Source organism: Glycine max, chromosome 13, assembly GCF_000004515.6.
Source record: "Glycine max cultivar Williams 82 chromosome 13, Glycine_max_v4.0, whole genome shotgun sequence".
Lineage (NCBI taxonomy): Eukaryota > Viridiplantae > Streptophyta > Magnoliopsida > Fabales > Fabaceae > Glycine > Glycine max.
This window is the reverse complement of record NC_038249.2, coordinates 13,616,037-13,638,464: the sequence shown is the minus strand read 5'-3', so window position 1 is coordinate 13,638,464 and position 22,428 is coordinate 13,616,037. Positions and strand designations below refer to the sequence as shown.

The 22,428-nt window shown below is 30.2% G+C and overlaps 2 protein-coding genes across 2 annotated transcripts; both read right to left on the bottom strand.

The window, feature by feature from the left end:
* Window positions 1-9,557: 9,557 nt before the first annotated feature.
* On the bottom strand, window positions 9,558-13,279 carry LOC100797464 (proline dehydrogenase 2, mitochondrial). The gene is made up of 4 exons (XM_003541173.5): window positions 12,326-13,279; window positions 10,276-10,921; window positions 9,792-10,032; window positions 9,558-9,694 (listed from the first exon to the last, which is right to left on the bottom strand). Exons 1-4 carry the CDS (start codon window positions 12,884-12,886, stop codon window positions 9,655-9,657), a joined length of 1,488 nt encoding a protein of 495 aa, XP_003541221.1. The 5' UTR covers window positions 12,887-13,279; the 3' UTR covers window positions 9,558-9,654.
* Window positions 13,280-17,606: 4,327 nt separating this feature from the next.
* On the bottom strand, window positions 17,607-21,277 carry LOC100799056 (protein YIF1B-A-like). The gene is made up of 5 exons (NM_001255276.3): window positions 21,124-21,277; window positions 20,327-20,502; window positions 19,265-19,363; window positions 19,015-19,166; window positions 17,607-18,234 (listed from the first exon to the last, which is right to left on the bottom strand). The coding sequence occupies exons 2-5, from the start codon at window positions 20,495-20,497 to the stop codon at window positions 17,847-17,849; spliced, it is 810 nt and encodes a 269-aa protein (NP_001242205.2). The 5' UTR covers window positions 20,498-20,502; window positions 21,124-21,277; the 3' UTR covers window positions 17,607-17,846.
* Window positions 21,278-22,428: the final 1,151 nt, after the last annotated feature.

The window sequence follows — 22,428 nt, the reverse complement described above, 5'->3', positions numbered from 1 at the left end:
TTTGCACGTTTCTATAATAATTATTTTAAAAGTTATTTGGGATTATTTTAATTAATAATGTAAAAGTATTTATATTCAAAGATAAATTAACCATAGCAAAAGTCATTGACACACTAAGTTTTGTATTTGGTTTTCTTAATCCAAATTTGGGATTTGATCTTTAATTTGGATATGGACTCGCGATTGAATGTATTATTTTATTTTAAAATGGACCAACTTAGAGTCTTAGACGAAGGGAAATTAGTTAGATGTTATATAGAAATTGTAGATAATTTCTTATTATGTAAAAAATGATTTATTATCTTTTTAGTTTTTAAATTTTTTAAAATTTCTGTTTTTAGTCTGGGTAGGATAGGGGAAGAAGGGAGAGAGTGGTGGTGATGGTTGGTGATAAACCATCGGATGCAGTGGAGTGGGGGCCAGAGATGGTGGTGACTGGTGAGGGAGGGAGAGCAAGGAGGATTTATAATAAGAGTGCATTTCTTAGATTAATCTAAGGATTTGGTGTAGAAGGTGTATAATAATAGCGTGTACCTTACATTAATTTAAGGGTTCTTAATAATGGTGCAAGGTGGATCACTTAGGAAGGTGTTCCATCCTAGAAACCATCCTAAAAGTAAGGATAAAAAAAAGTTAAAGGAACTAAAAATAGAAATAAAAAGTTTAAGGATTAAAAATAGAATTTAAAAAAAATTAAGGGATAAAAAAGATATTTAGCTTAAGCTTAAGGGAGTGTTTGGTAGAGGAGAAACTTTTAGTTTCCTGATAGTTTTAGTTTCTCATTTTTTATATTTATTTTAAAAAATTAACATTTTTGGGAAAGGATGTTTATTGGAAATGTTTTTAAATACTTTTCCACAAAAACTTTCCCATGTGGATGTGAAAAACTTATTTTTTTGAGTTTAATTTTTTTCTATAATAAAAATATCATATTATTCTTATTATATTAAGGTAAATGATAAAAATAATATGTAACTATTTAATTCTTGGAAAACTTATTTAAATATTCTCAATGATATATCTCACAGATTTTATTTATTCCTTGGAAACATGATTCTCAAACATTAAAAAAATTTATTCTACCAAATGCTCCTAAAAAAGGGATAAATTAACCATGACTAAATAAGTGGATATAAGATTCCATAAAAAAAAAATGGATATATAAGATCAACTCTATTGAATTGTACTACATTGATTTATGAGTGCAATCCTTGTATTAAATGACCCAGATCCAAACTGAACATGATGCCTAACCCAAAGTTGAGGCGCATGTTTTTCCAAATTTGCTTGATGTTTCACTCTTCTTAAGTGTTGGGAACATCGATTAGAACACTGATTGTGCAAGTTAACAGGCAATTTGGCCAAACAAACATAAAGAAAATCAAATCGTCTTGTCAAAAATAATGTATGATTTAATAAAAATAATGCATATCATAATGTTCGGCCATCATTATTGAAATAATGCATATCAAAATAGACCCCACTTTTGAGAGACCTTTATGCCTAAGCTAGGAATGAAATAGAAATTAGTGGTTAGAAGTTAGGACAGAGAACTCGTTTTTATTTATTTATTTTTATTTTGACAACTCAGAACTCGTTTGCTAAGAAAGTGTTATGTTGCAAATTGCAATACGAAAATTCTCTCTTGCAAATTTCTCAGAGAACTCGAAGGTGGCCAAATGGTATAATTGGTCCCTAAAGCTAATCAAGCCCAATAAATGTTCGTGTGGTTTAATCTATTTTAAAATAATTATTGTTTTTAAATTCTTGAAAGAAAACAAAATGATTATTTTCTCTTGACAAGACTTTCTCAAAGATGCACTCAAATTTTAACTGCCTAAGAAAAAGGCAATTAAAGGAATATATATTAGCTGAAACTTTGTCATTTAGAATATACTAATTTAGGAATATACTAACTTCGCGCGGGTTGTTATTTTTGGTTGTTTAGTATAAAAGATGTTGTGTATATTTAGGATAATGTTGCAAAGAAATTTAGAATTTTAAATTAGTTTTTGGTTAAGGAATTTGTTAATAAATTGAAATAGTAGGAGTTATATAATTGTAGGGACAATTTAAAAAAAAAAAAAACCGGAATAGTTTTTCAAATTTTGGAATCTAATCTAATTTGATTACAATTTAAATGATGAACAAAGGTGTTTATAAATTATATTACAATGAAATAACTAAATCATGATAATAAATTTTTTTATTCAGTTCTCATGTTTTGGAAAGTTAAACTTGGAAAAATTTATAATTGGTGGATATAAAAAATCTCTAATGAATAAAATAAGTAGATGTATTGTTTTGTTGGATATAAAAATATATAATACCTATTCTATAATTATGAAGTTTGCAAAATTTAATTTAATGATTGGTAAAAATAGAAATTATAGGTGTGAACGTAGTAATTGGTATTTTAAAAAGGTATTAACTAATCGATAGTGTGGAAATGTATATAGAAGGAGATAGAACCAAGATAGCATATTAACAGTGGATAACATATTCAAACCCTTGGAGAGTTGGAGTATTTACCAAGCAGTACATTATTAATGTGTAGAATATGGGAAATCCAGTGGTAAAAAATGAAATAAGATGGGGCTGTAATTTTGCATCGGTAATATACTGGTTGATATAAGAAATAAAACTTTATATAAAAAAGCATGCCAAATGTTTGTTGAAAATTAAAGAAACCATAAGCAAATGTAAAGTTGTTCATATACAGCAAAATAGCAAATACAGATGCTGAAACCCAACAGTTTGCCGTGCAGATGTACAGATAAGGCTGGTCGATATGCATTTTTTTATGAATACAATTATTTGTTTAAAAATAAATAACTAAATATGAGATAAAACTAAAACATTTTGATCAAAATCAAACCATAGACGCATCTTATATTATTTAAATCTTTAAAACTTAACATGATTGAAAATGAAACAAAATTTTCAAAATAATACTTATATGTCTAATTAATAAATTTTATTTAAAAGTATCATTTTATAAGTTAGTAACAAAAATTAAGTGTATTATATTTTTAAATAAAATTTTAAATTTAATTAAAATATTTTTTTATAAAGAATATTTTTTACAACATACAATCATTCTTAAATTGAATTAAATATAATTATTATAGACAACAAAATTTTATTTTAAATGATTAACACAATTATATTTATAGGACTCGAATTTAAAATCTTTATTTCTACAATAATCCTATGTCATATCAATTAATACATGCAATAAGTGATTAAAATTTATTACATAACAAATTAATTTAAAAGTTTTCTTTTAAGTATTTAAGTCCACTATATTAATGCATTAATATTTCCTATTGAGTAAACAAATTAATTAATGAAATCTACTTTATTTAATTAGATATTTAAATTTAAATCCTTAAAAATTAAACTATATAAAAATGTATCACATATTATAAATTATAATCTTATAAGTAATTAAATTTAAAATAATTATATATTCATTTTCACCGTATGTGATGAGTACAGGGTTCCGTAGCAATATGGTCTAGGTCACAAAAAAAAACTATACTAGTGTCTAATATTATTTTTGAACTATCAGACATTTTGATGGTTCATTGCTCATAAATGTTATTATAATATTCAAGAGATGAGAAACTAGCTATTAATTATTGTAGAAAATTCACTATTTGTGATTTACTTATGATTTATTATTTACTTTACTTCTGTTTTAACCCTTCCTCCCCCATCACCCACCAAACCATATTTTTCTTTTCACGATGTTAAATAAAAGGAAAAGAACGAAAAAATATATCAGTAATACCATATGTACATAATCATGATTTTTTGTTTCGTGGGCATAATCATGATTTATTTTGTAGTTTATACTATGTTTTCCCATCAACATAAATCCCGTTTGCAAAAAGTTGAAAATTTGTTTGGCATCATTAAGTTAAGTCTCAAGCCAAACTTGATTCTAAGACCCTAAATGTGAAAGTTGTATTTTGTTAATTTATAAAAAGTAAAAGCACATTTGTATGCATATTTAGTTTTATCCTTGTAGTTTGTTTTTTTTTTGTTTCTTTTCTCTGCGTTACCAAAAAAAAAAAAGTACTAACAAGGATGTCCTCTTAGATAATATTGTATTATAATTTTAACCATTATTTTTTTTTAAAAATGTTATCAAAGGTAAATCATTAAAATCTCTTCTAAATAAAATTAGTTTTTTAAAATCAAATTTATTTAAAACCAAATTGTAAAGTATAATTTTAACACACTAAGGCTGCTATCGTTGAGTTATGTACAATGTTTTACACAAAAAAGATAATTTTCTCAAGATTTTGATGTAATTTTCATAATAATAATAAAATAATTTTAAGGTTGTTAAAAAATACAAAAAAAATAACGTATAATATAAAAATATTTATGTTGTAAATAATATATTCCAGATATTCAAATATAATTAATCGCAGTTGTCTTGACCTCTAATATATCATGCCAAAAAAATGGATCTGGAAATGCATGTGCAACTGCCGCTCTGCGTCTGACCTTGGACCTTCTTGTCGTTCAAAAATCAAAATAAAGGCTACAGAGATAATCTTTTTTATGTTTCCCCCTTTTAATATATTATCTCATCAAACATATATAGGAGTACAACGGAGTTTTTTTCATCATATTTAAAAAACAACTCATTGTTTTATAGCACAAATTCTAATCATCAAATTATACAATAGTAATATAAGATCACTTTGAAAATATATATATATATATATATATATATATATATATATATATATATACGTTGAGTAGAATTTGACAGAGTTGAATTAACATATTCTGAATACTCTGACACTGAAAATCTTCCAATCATGTTGGATTCCCATGAAAAAGCACCACATGTTACTAATGTTAACTAGTGGAGAAGGTATTTTTCTTTTCTTTTCTATTTCTGCATGGAGCAACGGAATGTGGAATCCAATTCAGCAATGGTGGGCGATGGAATCTGCAACTTGGACTTCAACTTTTGTCCTTTGAATTGGAACTATGGAATATTGGAATTCAACTCCTTGAGGCTATGCTTTGTTTACTTTTCGGCTGAGAGTCACTTTCCTAACGTAGGAAAATTTGCAAAAACATTCGCCTCACCAACTTTGGTTATTAAATAATTAGCTTAATAATATAAAATAAATATTTTACTTATTAATTTAAATTTAAAGACATGTTTTTAATTATCTTTACCCACTTAATTATATAAAATAAGGATTTGAAATAATAACATTTTAAGAAAATAATAGTTAGTTATTATTTAGAAGAATAGGATATGTATATGAAATTATAGTTGAATTCTGATTTTTAAAGTTAAAAGTATAAAAAATTGGAACATAAAATATAAAATTGATTAATTGTCGATGCAATCATCTTGGGAAAATATGCAATAAGAAGAAAAATACTTGCAAAATAATAAACAATAAGTAATATTTTAGCCATGTCAACGAAAAAAAATGCCAATGGGAGTAGAGATCCTATTAAGAGTAATCTTCAAGATTCTTTGGTAGAGATTAGTAATCACTTTCCTGTCAAAGATTAAAATAAGAGAGTTTCTATGGTGCTTCCAATAATTTTGGATTTTTTGATACTGATAATTTTTTAACCAATCAAATTAATGTTATATTCTCATTAATTATTTTTTTTCAAATTAGTACTTGATTATTATTTTTTAAAATTTTAAAGTTACAAATTTTAAAAATTAGAAAATATGATTAAAGATTACTTTAAAAATCTAAATCCTAATTTTTTTTTAGTTACTTTCAATATTTTTTTATAAAACTTATGCTTAAGAAACAATAATAAAAAAATTTTAAACCCTAAATTAAACTCTAAACTCCAAAAGTCAAAAGATTTTTTTTATATAAAAAGTGCTAAAAATAATTAAAAAGATTTTAGAATTCACGTACACTTTTAAAGTTATCGTTAATCATATTTTCTAATTTTAAAAAGTTACAATTTTAAAATCCATAAAAAATAATCAAGGACTAATTTGTAAAAACAGAAAAATAATTAATAAGAAAATGACATATAATTTAAGTGGTTAAAAAACTACCAATATCAAAATCTCTAAAATTATTGAAGAAACCATAGAAATTCTCTTAAAATAATAAAGAATAAGTGATATATATGCATTCTGGATTAAGGGTCAAAGATTAATAAACAATAAGAGATCAGCATGTGATAAACAATGAGTAAAAGTGACATTAGTTCCACTTGCGTGTATTATATTTTATACAATAATATAATTTGTTTTATCTGTATATTATATATATATATATATATATATATATTGGTATGGTTTTTCTACAAATTCCTTCGGTTCTTAATTACAATGTTGGGTGCTTAAGAATTAATGGTCTCCGTTGGAAATCTGTTTTAAAAATAAAAAGTAATTTTGGTGAAAATTTCGTGAACTACCAAACTCCCAACCTAGGAAGGATAGAGACTCTCAAACCTTCGTTTTCGTGGAAGTTGTAATCATTTTGATGCATGAAATACGGGTTCTTTTTGTCTTCTATGAAGTTGCTTAAACGCTTTTTATTTTTTCATTTTCATTAATTATTTGAATACTTATATATATTTTAAAGTAAGAAATTAAAGTTGATCTAGTATTCATTCTTTCTTTTACATTTTATCTTTCTCTCTTATTATTATTATTATTATTATTATTATTGAATCTGATAAGGAGCTTTTCACTAGCTTTTTGTACATGATGGAATCGGTTCCTTCTGATCTTATTATTACAAAAGAATTATGAGTGTTTGGCACTCTTTGAGTATATACCCATGTGATGGAAGAGAGATAAAATAAAAGAAAGAAAAAGAAAAAGAAGGTGCTAGATGTAGTATATATTATAATGAAAAAGAAGAAATTAAATAAAAAAGGAGTAAAATAAACATACAAAATAAAGATGTGATGTTTTGCATAAATGTAGCCACTCAATAAGCACAGCTTATATTGGATTTGGTGCGGCAGGAGCAGCTCATTCCTTCTTATCTTCAATATTAGATAATCGGGTATGGGTTGGAAGATTAAAGCATTTCTACAATTCTTTCTAAATTTAGTGAGAATGTAATGTAATTTAATTAATTAGTTATAGATCATCATAGTAAGATTAATAATTTTTATAACCTTTTTAAAAATTACATTTAAAACGATTTTTCAGTGATTGATAATATAATTTTTATATTAATAATATAGGAAAATTAAACTATTTTTTAATCTACGGTTCTTATACTTTGAGGGAGTAAATAGAGTAAGACAAAAAACTTCTTTTAAAATTATATTACTTATGTAATTATTTTTCATAATATTTTTTACAATATTATTTTTTATTACATGAATTATTCCATTATATATAATAATCTTCTCTTTATCTTGTTTATTGTAAAAAAAAGGTTATGATAAAGAGAAGATTATTATAAATGAAGTTCTCTTTCTTATAGTTTCTCTTTCTTATAAAGAGAAGATAAACTATATTACTATATAGTTTCTCTTTCTTATAAATGAAGTTCTCTTATTGGTCAATATCTATCAAGTGGAGCCGTGGAGGAACAATCATATATCCCTCATAAAGTTCACTTCAATTTCCTTTCCATTAAAGCGATAGGATATGCTCCCCATCTATGTATCAACCAATTAAATAAAACTATAAAAATATGCAATTGATGAGACCAACGTGAAAGTTCACCAATCATATCAATGAAAGGAAAACGAATAATATAGTAAATATAGATCCACATCAGTCTTATGTCATATAATTCATTTTTCTTTCCTCAGCAAAAGATAACTTCATAGATCCACATAAGTCTTATCTTATGTCATATAATTTTTATAAATAAGATAAAATGATTGTGAAGTTTTAAATAAAGTATAAAGTAAAGACAAAAATTACTCAATTACTTACTATATATAAGTGCGTACGTGATTGTGTATATAAATATTATAATTATAATTAGAGTAATCATGATACTGATTTGTTTGGAGGTTATCATGTTGGACCAATCATATCTTTTTTTAGGGAAAAAATAAAGTATTCAAAGTTCTTCCGCGATAAACTTGCATAATCACTGATTATTCAAGAAGTTATTCTTTTCTAACCTGACCTTTCAATGGAATCTAGAAGCATTTGGGATGGAGATTCGTTTTGCACACTGTCTGGTTAAAAATCCACGTATTATTTTATTATTTATTAAGGAAGAAAGCTCATGATCATTAAAATCATGAAAATATATTACTCATAAAAAAACTTAATTCTTAGAAATTGGAGACCGTGATTTAGAAATTAATATTAATTAATTATCCCTTTTGATTTGAATGCAAGGTTGCAATTGAGAGAGATGATCAAACCCTAAACTTGTCAAAATTATCTTTAGATTGAAAATTAGAACTGGGGATGGGTCATGGACATCTATACATAATTCATTGGAAACATTTGGGTAAGTATGCTGCTCAAGGCATGGAAGGACTAACTAATCTTTCTAGTCAAACTACAAAAATGGATCACCTTTAATATTCGAGAAATCTTAATATGACATTAGTTAAAAAAATTAAAAGTACACAAATTTTGTAAGAAAGTATTATCAACGCGCCCCTAATTTCTAATGCACCTTTATTGTAATTTTTAGTTTAAATATGTCTTTATCTTTAATAAATATTTAACTTTTGTGTTTGATTCTTAATAAAATTTTATTTTGTGTTCAATCATTAATAAAATAATAATTCTTTTATTTTATTTTAGTTTCTGATAAATTAATAAATTTTGTGTTTATTTTATGATAAATTAGTAAATTTTATTTTAATCCCAAGTAATTACAAATAAAAAAAAATTAATGAGAGAAGATTACCGGTTCCAATGTGTGCTGATATACAATAACCATTTAATCTAATGACAGACAATTCTTGTCCACAATGAACCACATTTCAAGTGTTCTGCGCTAACGTTAGCCTTAATTTGATTGTTGTGTTAGTTAACCCATTGCATCCATGGCACATAACGAATCAATTTCAAGTCTTTGAACAAGTGCCGTTTGTATAAAAAACAATTGAATGGAACCAACTTGATTTAAAGCTAGGTTGAGAAACTTGGCAGTTGACAAATCCAAGCCTTATAAATTACTATATCTTTTTCTTATTTTTCCAAGGTGACACTTAACCATTTTTTGCGCTGTACGTAATCTCTTATACTAATACACTTTAATTAAAAGACTTTTCATTTAGTAATTGTTTTCTTTGCAACTTGATAGTGAGAACTTTAATCTGATTGTTGTAAGTTAGCACACTTGCATCCATTGCAATTAACATTATGAAGTATAAATCAATTTGAAGTCTTTGAACAAGGGACGATTGTATAAAAATTAAATGAACCGGACTAATTTGAGTTAAAGCTAGATTGAGAAACTTGGATAACCCATGACTTGAAAATTATTCTTGTTTTTTTACTCATTTTTCGAACTTGATTTTACACTTTCCCAATTTAAGCACAAGCTCATTGCTCAACACAAAAGCTTGGTTGCATTTCCAACAAAACACCCTAATAAAGCAGAATTTCATTTCATTGAATGCACAATTTCATCACATTACAAAATTCTCTAATTCGTACAAAAAGTCAATGAATCCTGCTTCCTGATTAATTTAGAACACTGCAGCTTTTAGTCTCCTTCCCAACTCCTTTCTGTTCATTAATAAATTACCATTATTAGCATAACATCAAAGTAAATATTTCCTTTGTTACATGTTAATAGATTAATGAAGTGAAAATCTTAGCTTACCTCATCAGTTGTCTATCAAAACCTGAAGCAGCTAAGAGCCCTCTATTTTCTTCAGCCCTTCTCAAAAGGTAAGGCATAACCATATCTACTGGCCCAAATGGCATATACTTGCTAACCTGAAACCCTGCATTGCTCAAACCAAAGGAAAGTGCCTCTGACATTCCATATAGTTGTGCAAATTCTAGCTTGTGGTTCACCTTTCCAACCCCCAATTCATATGCTTTTGTTGCAGCCAATTTTCCTACACAACATTTTCGCATCATATCAGTCATTTGAAATTGAAATGTTAGTCGAGACATTTATTTAAATTATAAAGAGTAAACATTCAATGCATTATTTACACCACCGTTGAATCTTAGATAATCATGTATTTGTTAAAGGTTATACTAAAAATAATTTTTGATTCATTGACCATCTAAAAATTTAAAAATAGAACTCTATTATAAATCATAAGAAAATGAATTTGCTTGAATATCTTAAGTACCTGATTCAATATTGTGGGTTGCAAGAACAACTGAACCAGGTCCGTTTGCAATTTTCTCAAGCAGAAATGATGAACAATCATTGAAGCAATTGTGTGTATCTTGAATGGTATTGTGAATTGGAGATGCATATCCAAAAAACTCAGCCAATTTACTCTCTGTAGACATGTAGGCACCCCTCACCAATTTGAACCCCATTGGAACTCCCATTTTCTCTGCTGCCTTTGTTGTGAGTAACAACCTCTCCTTGGCATCTTTCAAGTAAGTTTGAATGGTTCCAAACACAATGGGGTTGTCATCCTTGTTGTGCCTTATGGATGAAGAGTATGTGAAGTAATCAATAGCCGGCTGAACCGTGGTGTGTTCTGCATCAACCAACAAAGGCATATTGGCTTCCTCACATTTTTGGCAAAGTTCAAGGAGTCTCTGGTTGGCAAGTTGAAGATCACTCTCTTCTTCTGGGGTTAGAGGCTCCGGTCTCTTCTGTGTGTGGTACAAAGGACTAGACTCAGCGAAAATTGGAAGGGAATCTTGCTTCCATGGCAAAACGAATGAAGGGTCTTTTTGTTGCCATCTAAGAAGGTCACTCATTCTTTCTAACAATGCCATGGGGCATATTGCAGTGATTTTCACAATGACAAAACTCACCTATCACATCAAAAATTAAATCAGTCTCCATAAGTTCAACATTACAAAACATAAGTTAAGAAAAATAGATGACAAATACTGAAAAATACAAGCAAACACATGAACCTCGTGGCCTACCATCACAAAGCAAAATAATTAACAATGAAACAACTAACTAAAACCTTTTGTTAGAAAATGATAATGGAACACACTTCTCAACCCTGCCCCCATTTCAAGGACTGAGTGACATGACATGGCATCAACTTTTTCTCCCAATTTAAACACTAGTTTACAATTTTCATGGCATGATAATGGATCACAGTTCATATGCAGAAGCAACGATCCCAAATTGCCAACCCCATTGTTCCTTTCGTGAGTGGGACCAACATAACACATCACTCATCATTGCAAAACAAAAAAGAAATAAGGCAAGCATGACCTTAATTGGCACCTCAAGTTGTTGTACTAATGCCTGATATGCTGACACTTATTTATGCATGGTGCCCACTTGTACATTTAAGCACAGAAAATAACACCACCACACCAGCCGCACCGTACGTGTTACCATTGGAAGGACCACACGCACAACCATATTTACTCTACCAGATCTTATTTTGATGCATTGGTGAATAAGAAATTAATTAAGTTGCAAAATCACGTGGTAATAAAAAAAATACAGAAAAAGGATTCAACAAGCGGAAAAGTGGGGAGAAAAGAAAAATAAGTGTCAGACGCTCTTTTTTTTTCCCTTACGTTTCATTTTATAATAAATAATAAATGATATGCATTTCAAAAACTATGATCTGAAATGTCTTTAAAAGAAAGTAAAGATAAAAAAAAAAAAGTAAAATAATTACAAAATAAAGAGTTTCAGAAATCAAAACATCCGGACTTGTTAAAAATATTAACGTCTGATAACCATAATTAAAAAAAGAAAGAAAGAAAATTTGCTTCACAACACTTTTTTCACCCTCTTTATATTTCCCCGAAAAAAATGTCAAATTCTTAAACATTTTTATCGCGAATGTAAAATTAAACATGAAAATAAAAGTGATCAAAAATTACTGTATGGCTCAGGACCATTAAGTGGCCAATCTTTTTATAGCACGTTAATATTTCTTAATTTTAAAAAAAAAATTATAAAACTCAATTATTTATCAAGAGAAAATTAATTGAAATTGAAACTATTTTTTGATTTAACGTGTACTGATAAAAATTAAAAAAACGTATGATTCATACGAGACCCATTTACCATAAGCGTGCTTGGGAGAAAAAAAAACATAATTTAGGTGGGATCCATCTAATAGTAATGCGTTTCTCTCTTTGTGAAGAATCATGAATAATTGAAAGAAAAAAAAAAACAAAATGAAGCTGTTTGAATCAAATTAGTGCTGAAGATACAAATTAAGGTGAAGAGGCACTTACAGAGGATGGTGGAAGCGATTTGCTAACATCCACAGTGTGAAGGAACCCATTGAGGTTTCTGTCACACCCATCGTTTTCATGCGCGTCTTCCACACCATACCCCAGCATGCCACGTAAGCCGGCGTCGTTGAGCGCGCGGATGCTCCGTCCGGCGGAGGCGGCGTCCTCGCCGGCGCAGAAGTGCGAGAAGAACGTCTCTTTCGTGGCGGCCATGACGAGATCCTTCAGCACCCCGCTCTGGAACACCCTCGACTTCATCATCCACATTCCCAGGTCCACCATGGGCCCCACCGCCGTCGCGTGCAGAACTGCGGACGACCGGAGCAGCCTCTTTGTCGACACCGATGCGAATAGCCGCTCCGCGTCGTCCAGGTTGAGCGCTGCCGTCCCAGCCGCAGATGCCGGAATGACGTCCGCGGCAGGAGGGGACGGCGACCTCTCGAAGAGCGACGGTGAGGCGATGGCCGGAGAGATGGAGGGTTGGGCGGCGTTGAGGGGCTTGGTTGTTGTGTTGTAACGAAGATTCTTGAGGATTCTTGGAGGGATCACGCGTGTTGCCATTAAAATATTACAAGTTTTGATGTTGAAGAGGTTAATGAACTTAGAGGGTGTGTGTTTTAGTTTGTTGTGTTGTGTTCTCTCTTTTCATGTGTGAGAAATGGTTGACGGTGTGATGTGATTTATAGGCGCGAAGGTGAGGAAATGGGTCTGGTTAAGTAGGGAAAGTACAACACTACAACGTTTAAGTTGGGTAAGTTGCATGGTGTAAGCCTGTGTGTAATAAGATTAGAGTGGTCAATTTGGCCTATCTTTTTATTTTTGGTAAACAATAATCGATCTTTTTCTTACTTTTTCCTGAAATAGTCTTAACAGATTCGATGTAATCTCTTCATATAGGAGAAAATGAGTTTTGGGGCATTTGTAGAATAAATTAAGACTAAATAGGTATTTTGGTCTTTAAAATTTTTGATTCCTTTTACAAATTAGTCTATATCTTTTTAAAATGTAAAAAATAGTTTCTATCTTTGTCTAAATTTTGTAAAATAGTCATTTAAAAGTAATGTTACTGATGTGCATTATTGATAATTGATAATTTTAATATTACATATACTATTCAAAGTTGTCAAATATTTTGTTCAAGCTACAAATAACTGCTTGCCAAGAACGAGAGAGAAGCTCTAACACTGGGTGGAAGTAGAAGGGAACACGTGCAAGGCACCTAATTGCAACAGCATCAGGAAGTCTTTCAATCAGTCCAGACATTATAAATTTATAACGGTTGTTTCATCTATTTCTGATAACTTTATACCACTAACTTTCTGTTTTTACAGAAGGTGCACCTGCAATCACAATATTTATCCATTAACGCAAACTGATATTTTAAAATTCAAATTTAATATGTTAGATGCAGTACTAATTTGAAAGACATGGTAATGGTAGACTTTGAATGAAAATGTTGTCTACAAAGCTTGGTATATTTTCTTGGATATTAGAACAAATTAAACAAGAATTTTTTTGTTGTGAAAATGAAACATCAAGAATAACAACAAAAAGTAGTGCAGTTGAATATAATTTATGATAATATTGACTCCCTTTATAAGTGTTTTTTTCATTAAACTATCTATATTTTAGAACTTAGAAAAGATACAGGACATCAAACAAACAAAGGTAAAAACAAAATGTTTTCATTAAACTATCTATATTTTAGAACTTGAGAAAAGATACATGTAATAACATATTTTATTTTATATTTATTCATTATAAATTAAAATGTTTTCTTGTCATCTGATAAACCCAAGAATACTTATATTAAACCTTCAGATGCAATGCAGTTGCTCCCAAGCAAAAACAAAGGTAAAAAAAATAATTTTTACATAGGACAATAAGTTGCATTGGAAATTATATGACATAGCAAACATATGTGACCGAAAGCTACAGCCAACATGAAAACAGTCTATTGCAGGGAGAACCCAAAAGCAAATATGATCTCATTTGAATGCAATGCAATGCTTTCATAATAGGATGTGCATATTTTCTAAAGGAAAATTGACCCCAAAAAAAAACTAATTCCCAGTTTCAGTGCACAACCCAAAACAAACGAAACTGAAAATTTGTAAAAATATCTCTTTAATAGGGAGCAACAAAGAAGTTAAATTCACTTCTACAAAGATAGAGTTTCAAAAAAATAGAAATTAATTTGTAGAAGGAGTCAAAAGTCAGGACCAAAATACCTATTTACTCAATAAATTAATATAATTAATAGTATTAATTATAATTATTAATTGATGCAGCGAGAAAACAATTAACGACGTTTTTTAACAAGCTACCTAAAAACGACTTAATGCACGTTTTGATTGTATGTGTGTTTTGAATTGGAAGTTGTAAGTGGCAGTTAAGATGCATGAGCTGAGGCTAAAAAATGATTAGTGTTGGGAAGAGAAAGAGTAGAAACTGAGTAGTTGGTGGGTGCTATATTCAGGCACAAAGAGAAGAGATAGTATTTGTTGATAATAATAATTGATATTTGGTAAATGGAAAACGTGTAGTGTTTCAATTCCAAGCAGATATGAGTTGGCTACATAGGTCGGTGGAATGGGCTTGCGTGGATCCACCTTATCATGCTCTTAATTTGTGATCATCTTCTTCTGAGCTGTGTCCATTACCATTGCATATGAGTCAGTCATATTATTCAAAATTCAAACACCAAATAAAGAGAAAAATAATAAATTAAATTAAATTAAATATTTTTGTGTTGACTGTCATTATCATCGCGCCATTCTTGGCATGGGAAGATTCTGAATGAGTCTATTCAAGACTTAAATGAATTCCTACTTCCATTGCTGCTTTATATAGAAACTTCTCATTCAAATAGAATCTGATCAAGATTCTGTATCGTTCTAAGGTGAAGTTTTGAATTTCTTGGTACACCAATGTACCACTAAAATGACTGGCAGCAGCAGATTTTTTTACCCAACGAAAAAAAATAGAAGTTTTTTTTTCAACTCTCTCTATCGTTCAGTTTTTTTTTCTTCTTTCTCTTCCAGTCTTTTCACTTTCAGATTTGAAAAATGAGGAGAGTGTGAAAAATGAGGAGAGTGTGTTAATGACCGGACCGAGTTTCTAACTATATGAGATCATGATTTGAGAAATCATGAATCCTGATAATAATATTTTATTAGAATAAATAAAATTTGTTTAATTGAACATTGAAATCTTAAAGATAAATTTTTTAGAAATCAAAGAGTTATATAATATTTTTATAATATTAAATTATTTAAGATGATATTTTTTTCATGTAATTAAAAAAAAATTATTTGATTTTCACTTCATGAGAATTCTTTTATGAAAAACTAATTAAAAAATATTCTCAAAAAATATCTTTTTCTATGTTATTTAAAAAAACATTGATATCAAACATAAAAAACTAATTGAGTTTCTCGATTCCTAACAAATAAAAAATTTCTCTCCTAATGAACATTCCCTTAGGGGAAAAATAATCTCTTATTCTTTCATCACTTTTACCTTTTTGATTTCTTTTTATATAAATTTACTGCACATTTCGGTCAACTTTCCCTTTTTCATTCTCCTTGCACATTGTTCCCCGGCTTGGACTCCAGTGCCGACTTAATTTCCAGTTTCTTCAAATCTTATTTTGAAAAAAATATGCTGATTAAAATATTTCTTACCTTCTATTCTACATTTCATATGAAAAAAAATCAAGAAAACTTCATATTGATTGAATCCTGACTCTGAGGATTAAAATTATCATTGTCGATACGGTCACCATAATATGATGGGGTTATTCTTCTTCAAATGTCTTTCCATTTCCTTTTTTTCTCATCCTTTTTAATATCTGATTTTGTTGTAGATTTGGGCTATACTTTTAATTTATCAGGTAAAAGCAAAATCTTGATAGGTGATTTTAGGTTACTTGATTGCACACATCTAACGATGGTAGGCATCACCATTTTCTATCAAATGGGTAACTTTTTTTTTATATTATTTTTGTGTTCTCTTAATCTCTACTAAAACATTTTTTTATTTATTTTTGAGTAATTAAATTATATTTCTTTGTTTTAACTTTTATGATTTTTTATTATTAACAAAATCATCAATGAAGGGAGTCAATTGAAACAAGTTAGCTTGCTAGAGACATTGGAGCTTAAGCAAAAAAAAAAAAATGTTGGAGATGGTTAAGTATTGTGAATAGTGTTATTCAATTAATTATAAATTAAATAAAATATCTGCAGAACTAGAGAGGAGAAACTATCTGCAGAACCAAACAAGGTGAAGATTACATTCTCAGCATTGCAATGGTTAACCCTTTATGGCCTTCCAAGCCTTGGATGTTTCTGTCCAAGCACTTGCCATTTTGAGTTGCCATTCTGCCATGACATAACCATTACAGAATGTCCTAAAATGGAGGCTTGTCATGGAGCCAGAGGCACCTCAGAACTTACCTTTCTCTCAATGAAGACAAATGATTTCAGGTATGAAGAGAGATCTTAAATAAATGAAGAATGGAAATTCACTCTGAAAGATAGATGATAATGATGATGAGCACTTTATTTTAGCTGAAAGTTGCGAAGCACAAAAAATTGAGCATATTCATGATTCGTGTTGAATCTTATGCCCAGTGGATTTAGAATTACTCAACCAGACAACTTCAAATTTGCAATCTAAATCAAGTGTTGTAAATTTTGGGTGTTCACACCCAAAATGGAAACTTGTGCTTGTTACTTTTACTACTATGAACCTGTGACAGATTATTACTCCTCATTTCTACTCAAGATTTTTTTTTTTTTATTCTACTTAAGATATGATCCGTCTAGAAAGCACCCCCAAGTAAATTAAAGATTGCAGGACTACTCATTTGGTGTCCATATCCCAATGTATTGGTAAGTCGAGTCTGGTTACACTCCACTATGTATACACATTACTAGCACTTGCCGAAAGGGGTAGTTTTTCAATGGTCAGCAGCTGAAGCTACATACACAAATAAAGAAAATGTTCCCCAACTCAATACAAGTACGAGTAATGCATGTGTAAGTGGTATGAAACTAGACTCACTTCCCCTTGATTAAGGCCCTAATTGTAATCTTTGCAAAAAAATAAATTCTCTGGATCCATTTCTAATGAGTTATGGAGCTAAACAGCAGAAATCATGTCATACATTTAACACTGGCAGAACAATGATTACTAGACAAGCCAAACAGCAAAATGTATGATATTAGGTAAGAGATACCAAATCAAAAGTAAATAAGGTATACAGACACAACTACAAAAATCTAGCATCACATTGTTTTCAGTGGTATACATACATTTTTAGAAAAGAATAATGTTTCAATTATCATGTATCAGGAAAAATACGCACACGTAAGGCCTGTAAATATGCATTTCTGAAAACTTACCAACAGGTAAAAACAATGGGGAAATAAAACGTCCATATATTACAATGCTCCAACATCAACCAAAAAAATTCACTAAGAATCGCTTCTAGTACAGTGTAAAAACTATCACCCTACAAAAGCCAATTGATAGTAATGTTGCCAAGCCATGTGAACAATGGGAACTGAACCAAAGCAATAAAGAGCAAGAGATAGTGGTGTCTGCTTGAGTCATAACTCCTGACTTCCGCAAAAAGGACTCTCTTCATTGTTTTCACCAAGAATACTCCCATGCATAAACAGGTCCATGGCATCAAAAAGTAGTACGAGTAGCCCAATATTATTCTTCCGAGAACAGCTAAACATATGCCAGTGAAAGTATACCCAGCGTACGCTATAATGTCCAGCAGGGGTGCTTCCCCACTTCCCAATGAAAGCAGTGTCACCTTAAGTAGTGCAGCTTGCATAAACCAACCGAGCAGTCCCTTGATGAATAATAAGTTCAAAGCTTCTGGACTAAACCTGGACATAAATACAGCATCTTTAATAAACCACAGTTCATGACAAACTACAGGGGGGAATGGAAATATCAAAATTAGTAAAATGAACTGAACATAATTTTAAGTAACTTGCTAAAATGCAAACTGTGAATTGCAGAAATAACAACCACAATGAAAATATAGTTAGCAATCTTTGTAACATCTAAGAAGCTCAACACTTCTCTGGCTTCCAAGAAAGTACAAGCAGCTTTTCTGTTCTCAGTTGGAAATGCAACAGAAAATTATATTTTACAAAAATAAAATTAAAACTGAAAAAACTTGTGCATCTGATGAATGGAAAAATAAAAAGGAAGAAAGGGGAGTAGAAATAAACACAAATCACACTGATGCCAAAACCTCTTACAACAAAGTTGCCAACATTAGACACTGCTAATAGAATACCATGCATTTAATTGCAGCAGGCAGGAGGCAATTTGTAGTCCCCTCCCCATGACACCCACATCATACTAATCCTCTTCACATAATGATTTACCAACACTTCATCATAGACCAATTAAGACTCACGGCACAAACTTGAGACAATAAGAAGGAAAACAGATTTCTCTGTATTCCTTTAAAATATCTTCCTAAGGAAATAGCATATAGTTGACAACGTAGTAAGAATTCATCGCAATTCAAGAAAACAAGTATGAACAGGACAGTGAGGAGCAATATTTTTAACTATAAATTTGAGAAGAATAAGTAGAACACATGACAGTACTATACTATTGGATTAAGGCAGAGGAAGAAGGGGAGTACTTACTTTCCGTGAAGACCCAATGAGAGGCCAGCAAGAATGACATAGGTACCAAATGCCATTAACGGAATGTAAAGGTCTGGTGCGTTTATGTCATAAATTGGTGGCTTATAGGAAAGCCTACCCCCCACTGGCTCAGTAATTCTAGTCCAATGACCCTGAACCAGAAAACAAAACATCAACATGAAGATAAAAATAAGATAATCAAATGAAAATTTACAGAGAAATGCATAAAATTGTAAACATTACTGCTTACCCTGTGCAGGAATGGCAACAAAACCACCTTCAATTTGTTCTTAACATACTGGTCATTCACTTGAAAGTAGTATTGGGGATCAGAGAAATACCGACTTATCTGTAATTCAATAAAGATTAATCGAAAAATGAAAATCTTGTATTAACGTCTTAAGAGACTATCTATACTCGAGATAATGATGCATAGCAAATCAAGGTCCATTAAACTATTTAATGACATTTTTCAGCTACATTAGTATCCCCTCTATAATCAGTCAAGCCTAAATTGATTGATATAGTCATGATTGAAGGTGAGTGCATGTACCATCTATGAACTACATTTTAAAAGTAAACCATGGAAAATTTTCAAATTTTATTCATAAGATTAGAAGAGAACTCCAAACACTAAAGTGCAAAGTTGTGCACACAACAATAGTCTCTGAAAATCAATAGATAAGTATTGCTAAAGATGATATACCAACAGCTTAGAAACAGGGATTGAATTTGTTTTTGAGAGGTTATACCACTTTTTTTGCTGAATGATCAATTGTGAGACACATTTTAAGCATCAGAAAGACAGGGAAAAACAAAACAATTTGAACTTTGAAATCCGAAAATTAACAACTGCATACTCAAATTGTTCCTCCAATGATACAAAAGACAAGTTGGTCTTCCAAAGATTTTGGAAATCAATATAGGCCCTTGTATTTATTCGGACATCAATATAATAATTAAATGTATCTTTGAACATCAATTTAGACCCTAAATGCTATTTTTATGCTATCAACTATGAAGAATGAAATTGTCATGTAAAAATGTTTAAAGTAACAAGATGTCTTCTGAATCATTGAGATCCCAATTTGAGTATCTACTGAAATAACAATTTTAAAGAAACATTAAAATCTCATGACCATACAACAACAACAACAACAACAAAGCATTATCTCACTAAGTGAGATCGACTACATGGATCACATGATGTCATTCAGCACAGTTAAAAACTAAAGCTTCAATCAAGAATATCATGAACCATACGGAAAATTAAATCATTGGGCAAAAATTTTGCAATGCTACTTAGCCTTACATTGCTTTGGACATACTCAGAGCTCGATCCTAATATTTTCCCTCCATACGCACCCAATCCACCTCGAATGAGTCCTGAACCAGCAACATTAAACGCGCTCCCAAAAGGATTTGGAGGCAAACTTGTTTGAGGCTGCTGTACTCCGGGTTGGGATCCAACATTACTATACATTCTCACTGCCACCACACACGCACACAGAAAAAAAAAAAACAGAACCAATCAGAAAAAATCTCCAATGTGCACATAAAATCAACATAACATAATACACAACTACGCAAACCCTCTTCACACGAAAACCTATTATTCCAAATACTACGCAAGATCCATTTCAGACACAGATTGCCACACCATTATACATAAAAACCAACAATTAACAAATCATTACCAATAATCAAATGCATCAAAAGGTTGAAAGTAAAAAAATACTAAGCATGAATGACAGAGAATACCCCATTTTACCTAATTTCATATATTAACGATTTGAACAGAAATTTTCATTTATATTAATGATTTGAAACGCTATCAGAAATGCAAATACACACCAAAATAATCGTAGACTCAAAATCCATATAAAAAAACGGGCAATGAAATTCGGAGTTGCGTGTGAATTTGAAAACGACCCAATAAGCAAAAGACGGAAATGTTTAAACTTTAAACCCCAGAGAGAGAAAAGGGGCACGAGCGATAATGGGTATGGAGAAAAAGGAACAGATTTTGAATAGAAATTATTAATTGACAGAAAAAAAATAGTGAAATTAAAAATCTGTGAATATGTTTGAAGGAGAAGAAGCAGCAACCTCGAAGTGAAAAGAAGTTTGGAAAGACGAATCACGGTGGTGAGGGAATCAAGAACTATGGCTCCGGCGAAGGAACTGAGTGAGATCTGAGAACAGAGAAGGAACCCACAGCAGAGGCAAAAACGGTAATTGGGACGAGCTTTCTCTTTTTTATAAAATGAAATGGAAATATATATATATATATATAAAATTTAAATATTAGTCTAAATATTTTTTTATATAAATTGACACTGATTTATAGTTTTTAATTTAATTTTTTCTTATAATTTGGCCTTTTGATTTAATTTACAGTCGCAATTATTTCGTTAGTGTCAAATTCGTTTTTTCTGTTTAAGAGAAGTTTTTTTTATCTTGTTTAAAAAATATTAAATATTTTATATTAATTCAAGAAAACCACTACATTTCCTAAAAAAACCAATTAATTATAAATATATTTTAACTTTTAAAATATACATTTTTAAAGCAAATTATATTGATATTCAGTGTGATCTTTGTTAATCTTTACATTAACTCTTTTTAGTTTTTTTTTACAATAACTCTTTTTAGTTATTTGTTGTTTTAAATATGAAATAGATCACACTGACATTTTTTATTATCTAAGAAACGCATTGAAAAGATAGAAATGCGGTTATTTTTAATGTGTGTAGTGTTGCATAACATAAGAGTCATCGATGCACTTTTTTTAAATACATTCTTCGATTAAACGACCTTCTTTTATGATTTTTAATTTAATCTAAATTAGGTCCTTAAATTATTTAAGGATCTTTAATTGCGTCCAGTCAACAGTGTGAGAATGGGTTCGGGTCCGAGCAAGCCCAAAATTGTTAATTTGTTAATGGTCAAACCTTTCTTACATTACACGTACGCACAAACAAACAGAAGAGAAGAGAGAAAAAAAGTAGAAAACCTAAATGGCAACAAGCCAACAAAAATTACGAAACCTAAATCTCTAATAATGCGAATTGCGAAAATTGATCTGGCGGCACCTCCACCACACGAGCCATCGACGGTGACGATGACCTCCAAATGCTCGTTTTAGTCGTTTGTGCCGTCTTGTGGTCGACCTTCCATAATTTCTCTCCTATTTTAAGTTGTTTGGAATAATTTATTTTTTTTTACAAAAAAAAAAACAAAAAAATGGGTCAGTCCGCATAACCTACCATCCCGTGGTGGCTGGGCTGGGCTGGGCTGACATTTTGTTAACTCACACAAAAATGAGCCGAGTTGAGTTAGTCCACTTTTAACTTAATCCGTTGCGGGCCAGCCCACATGGGCTGGGCTGACCCATTTTGACAGCTCTATTTT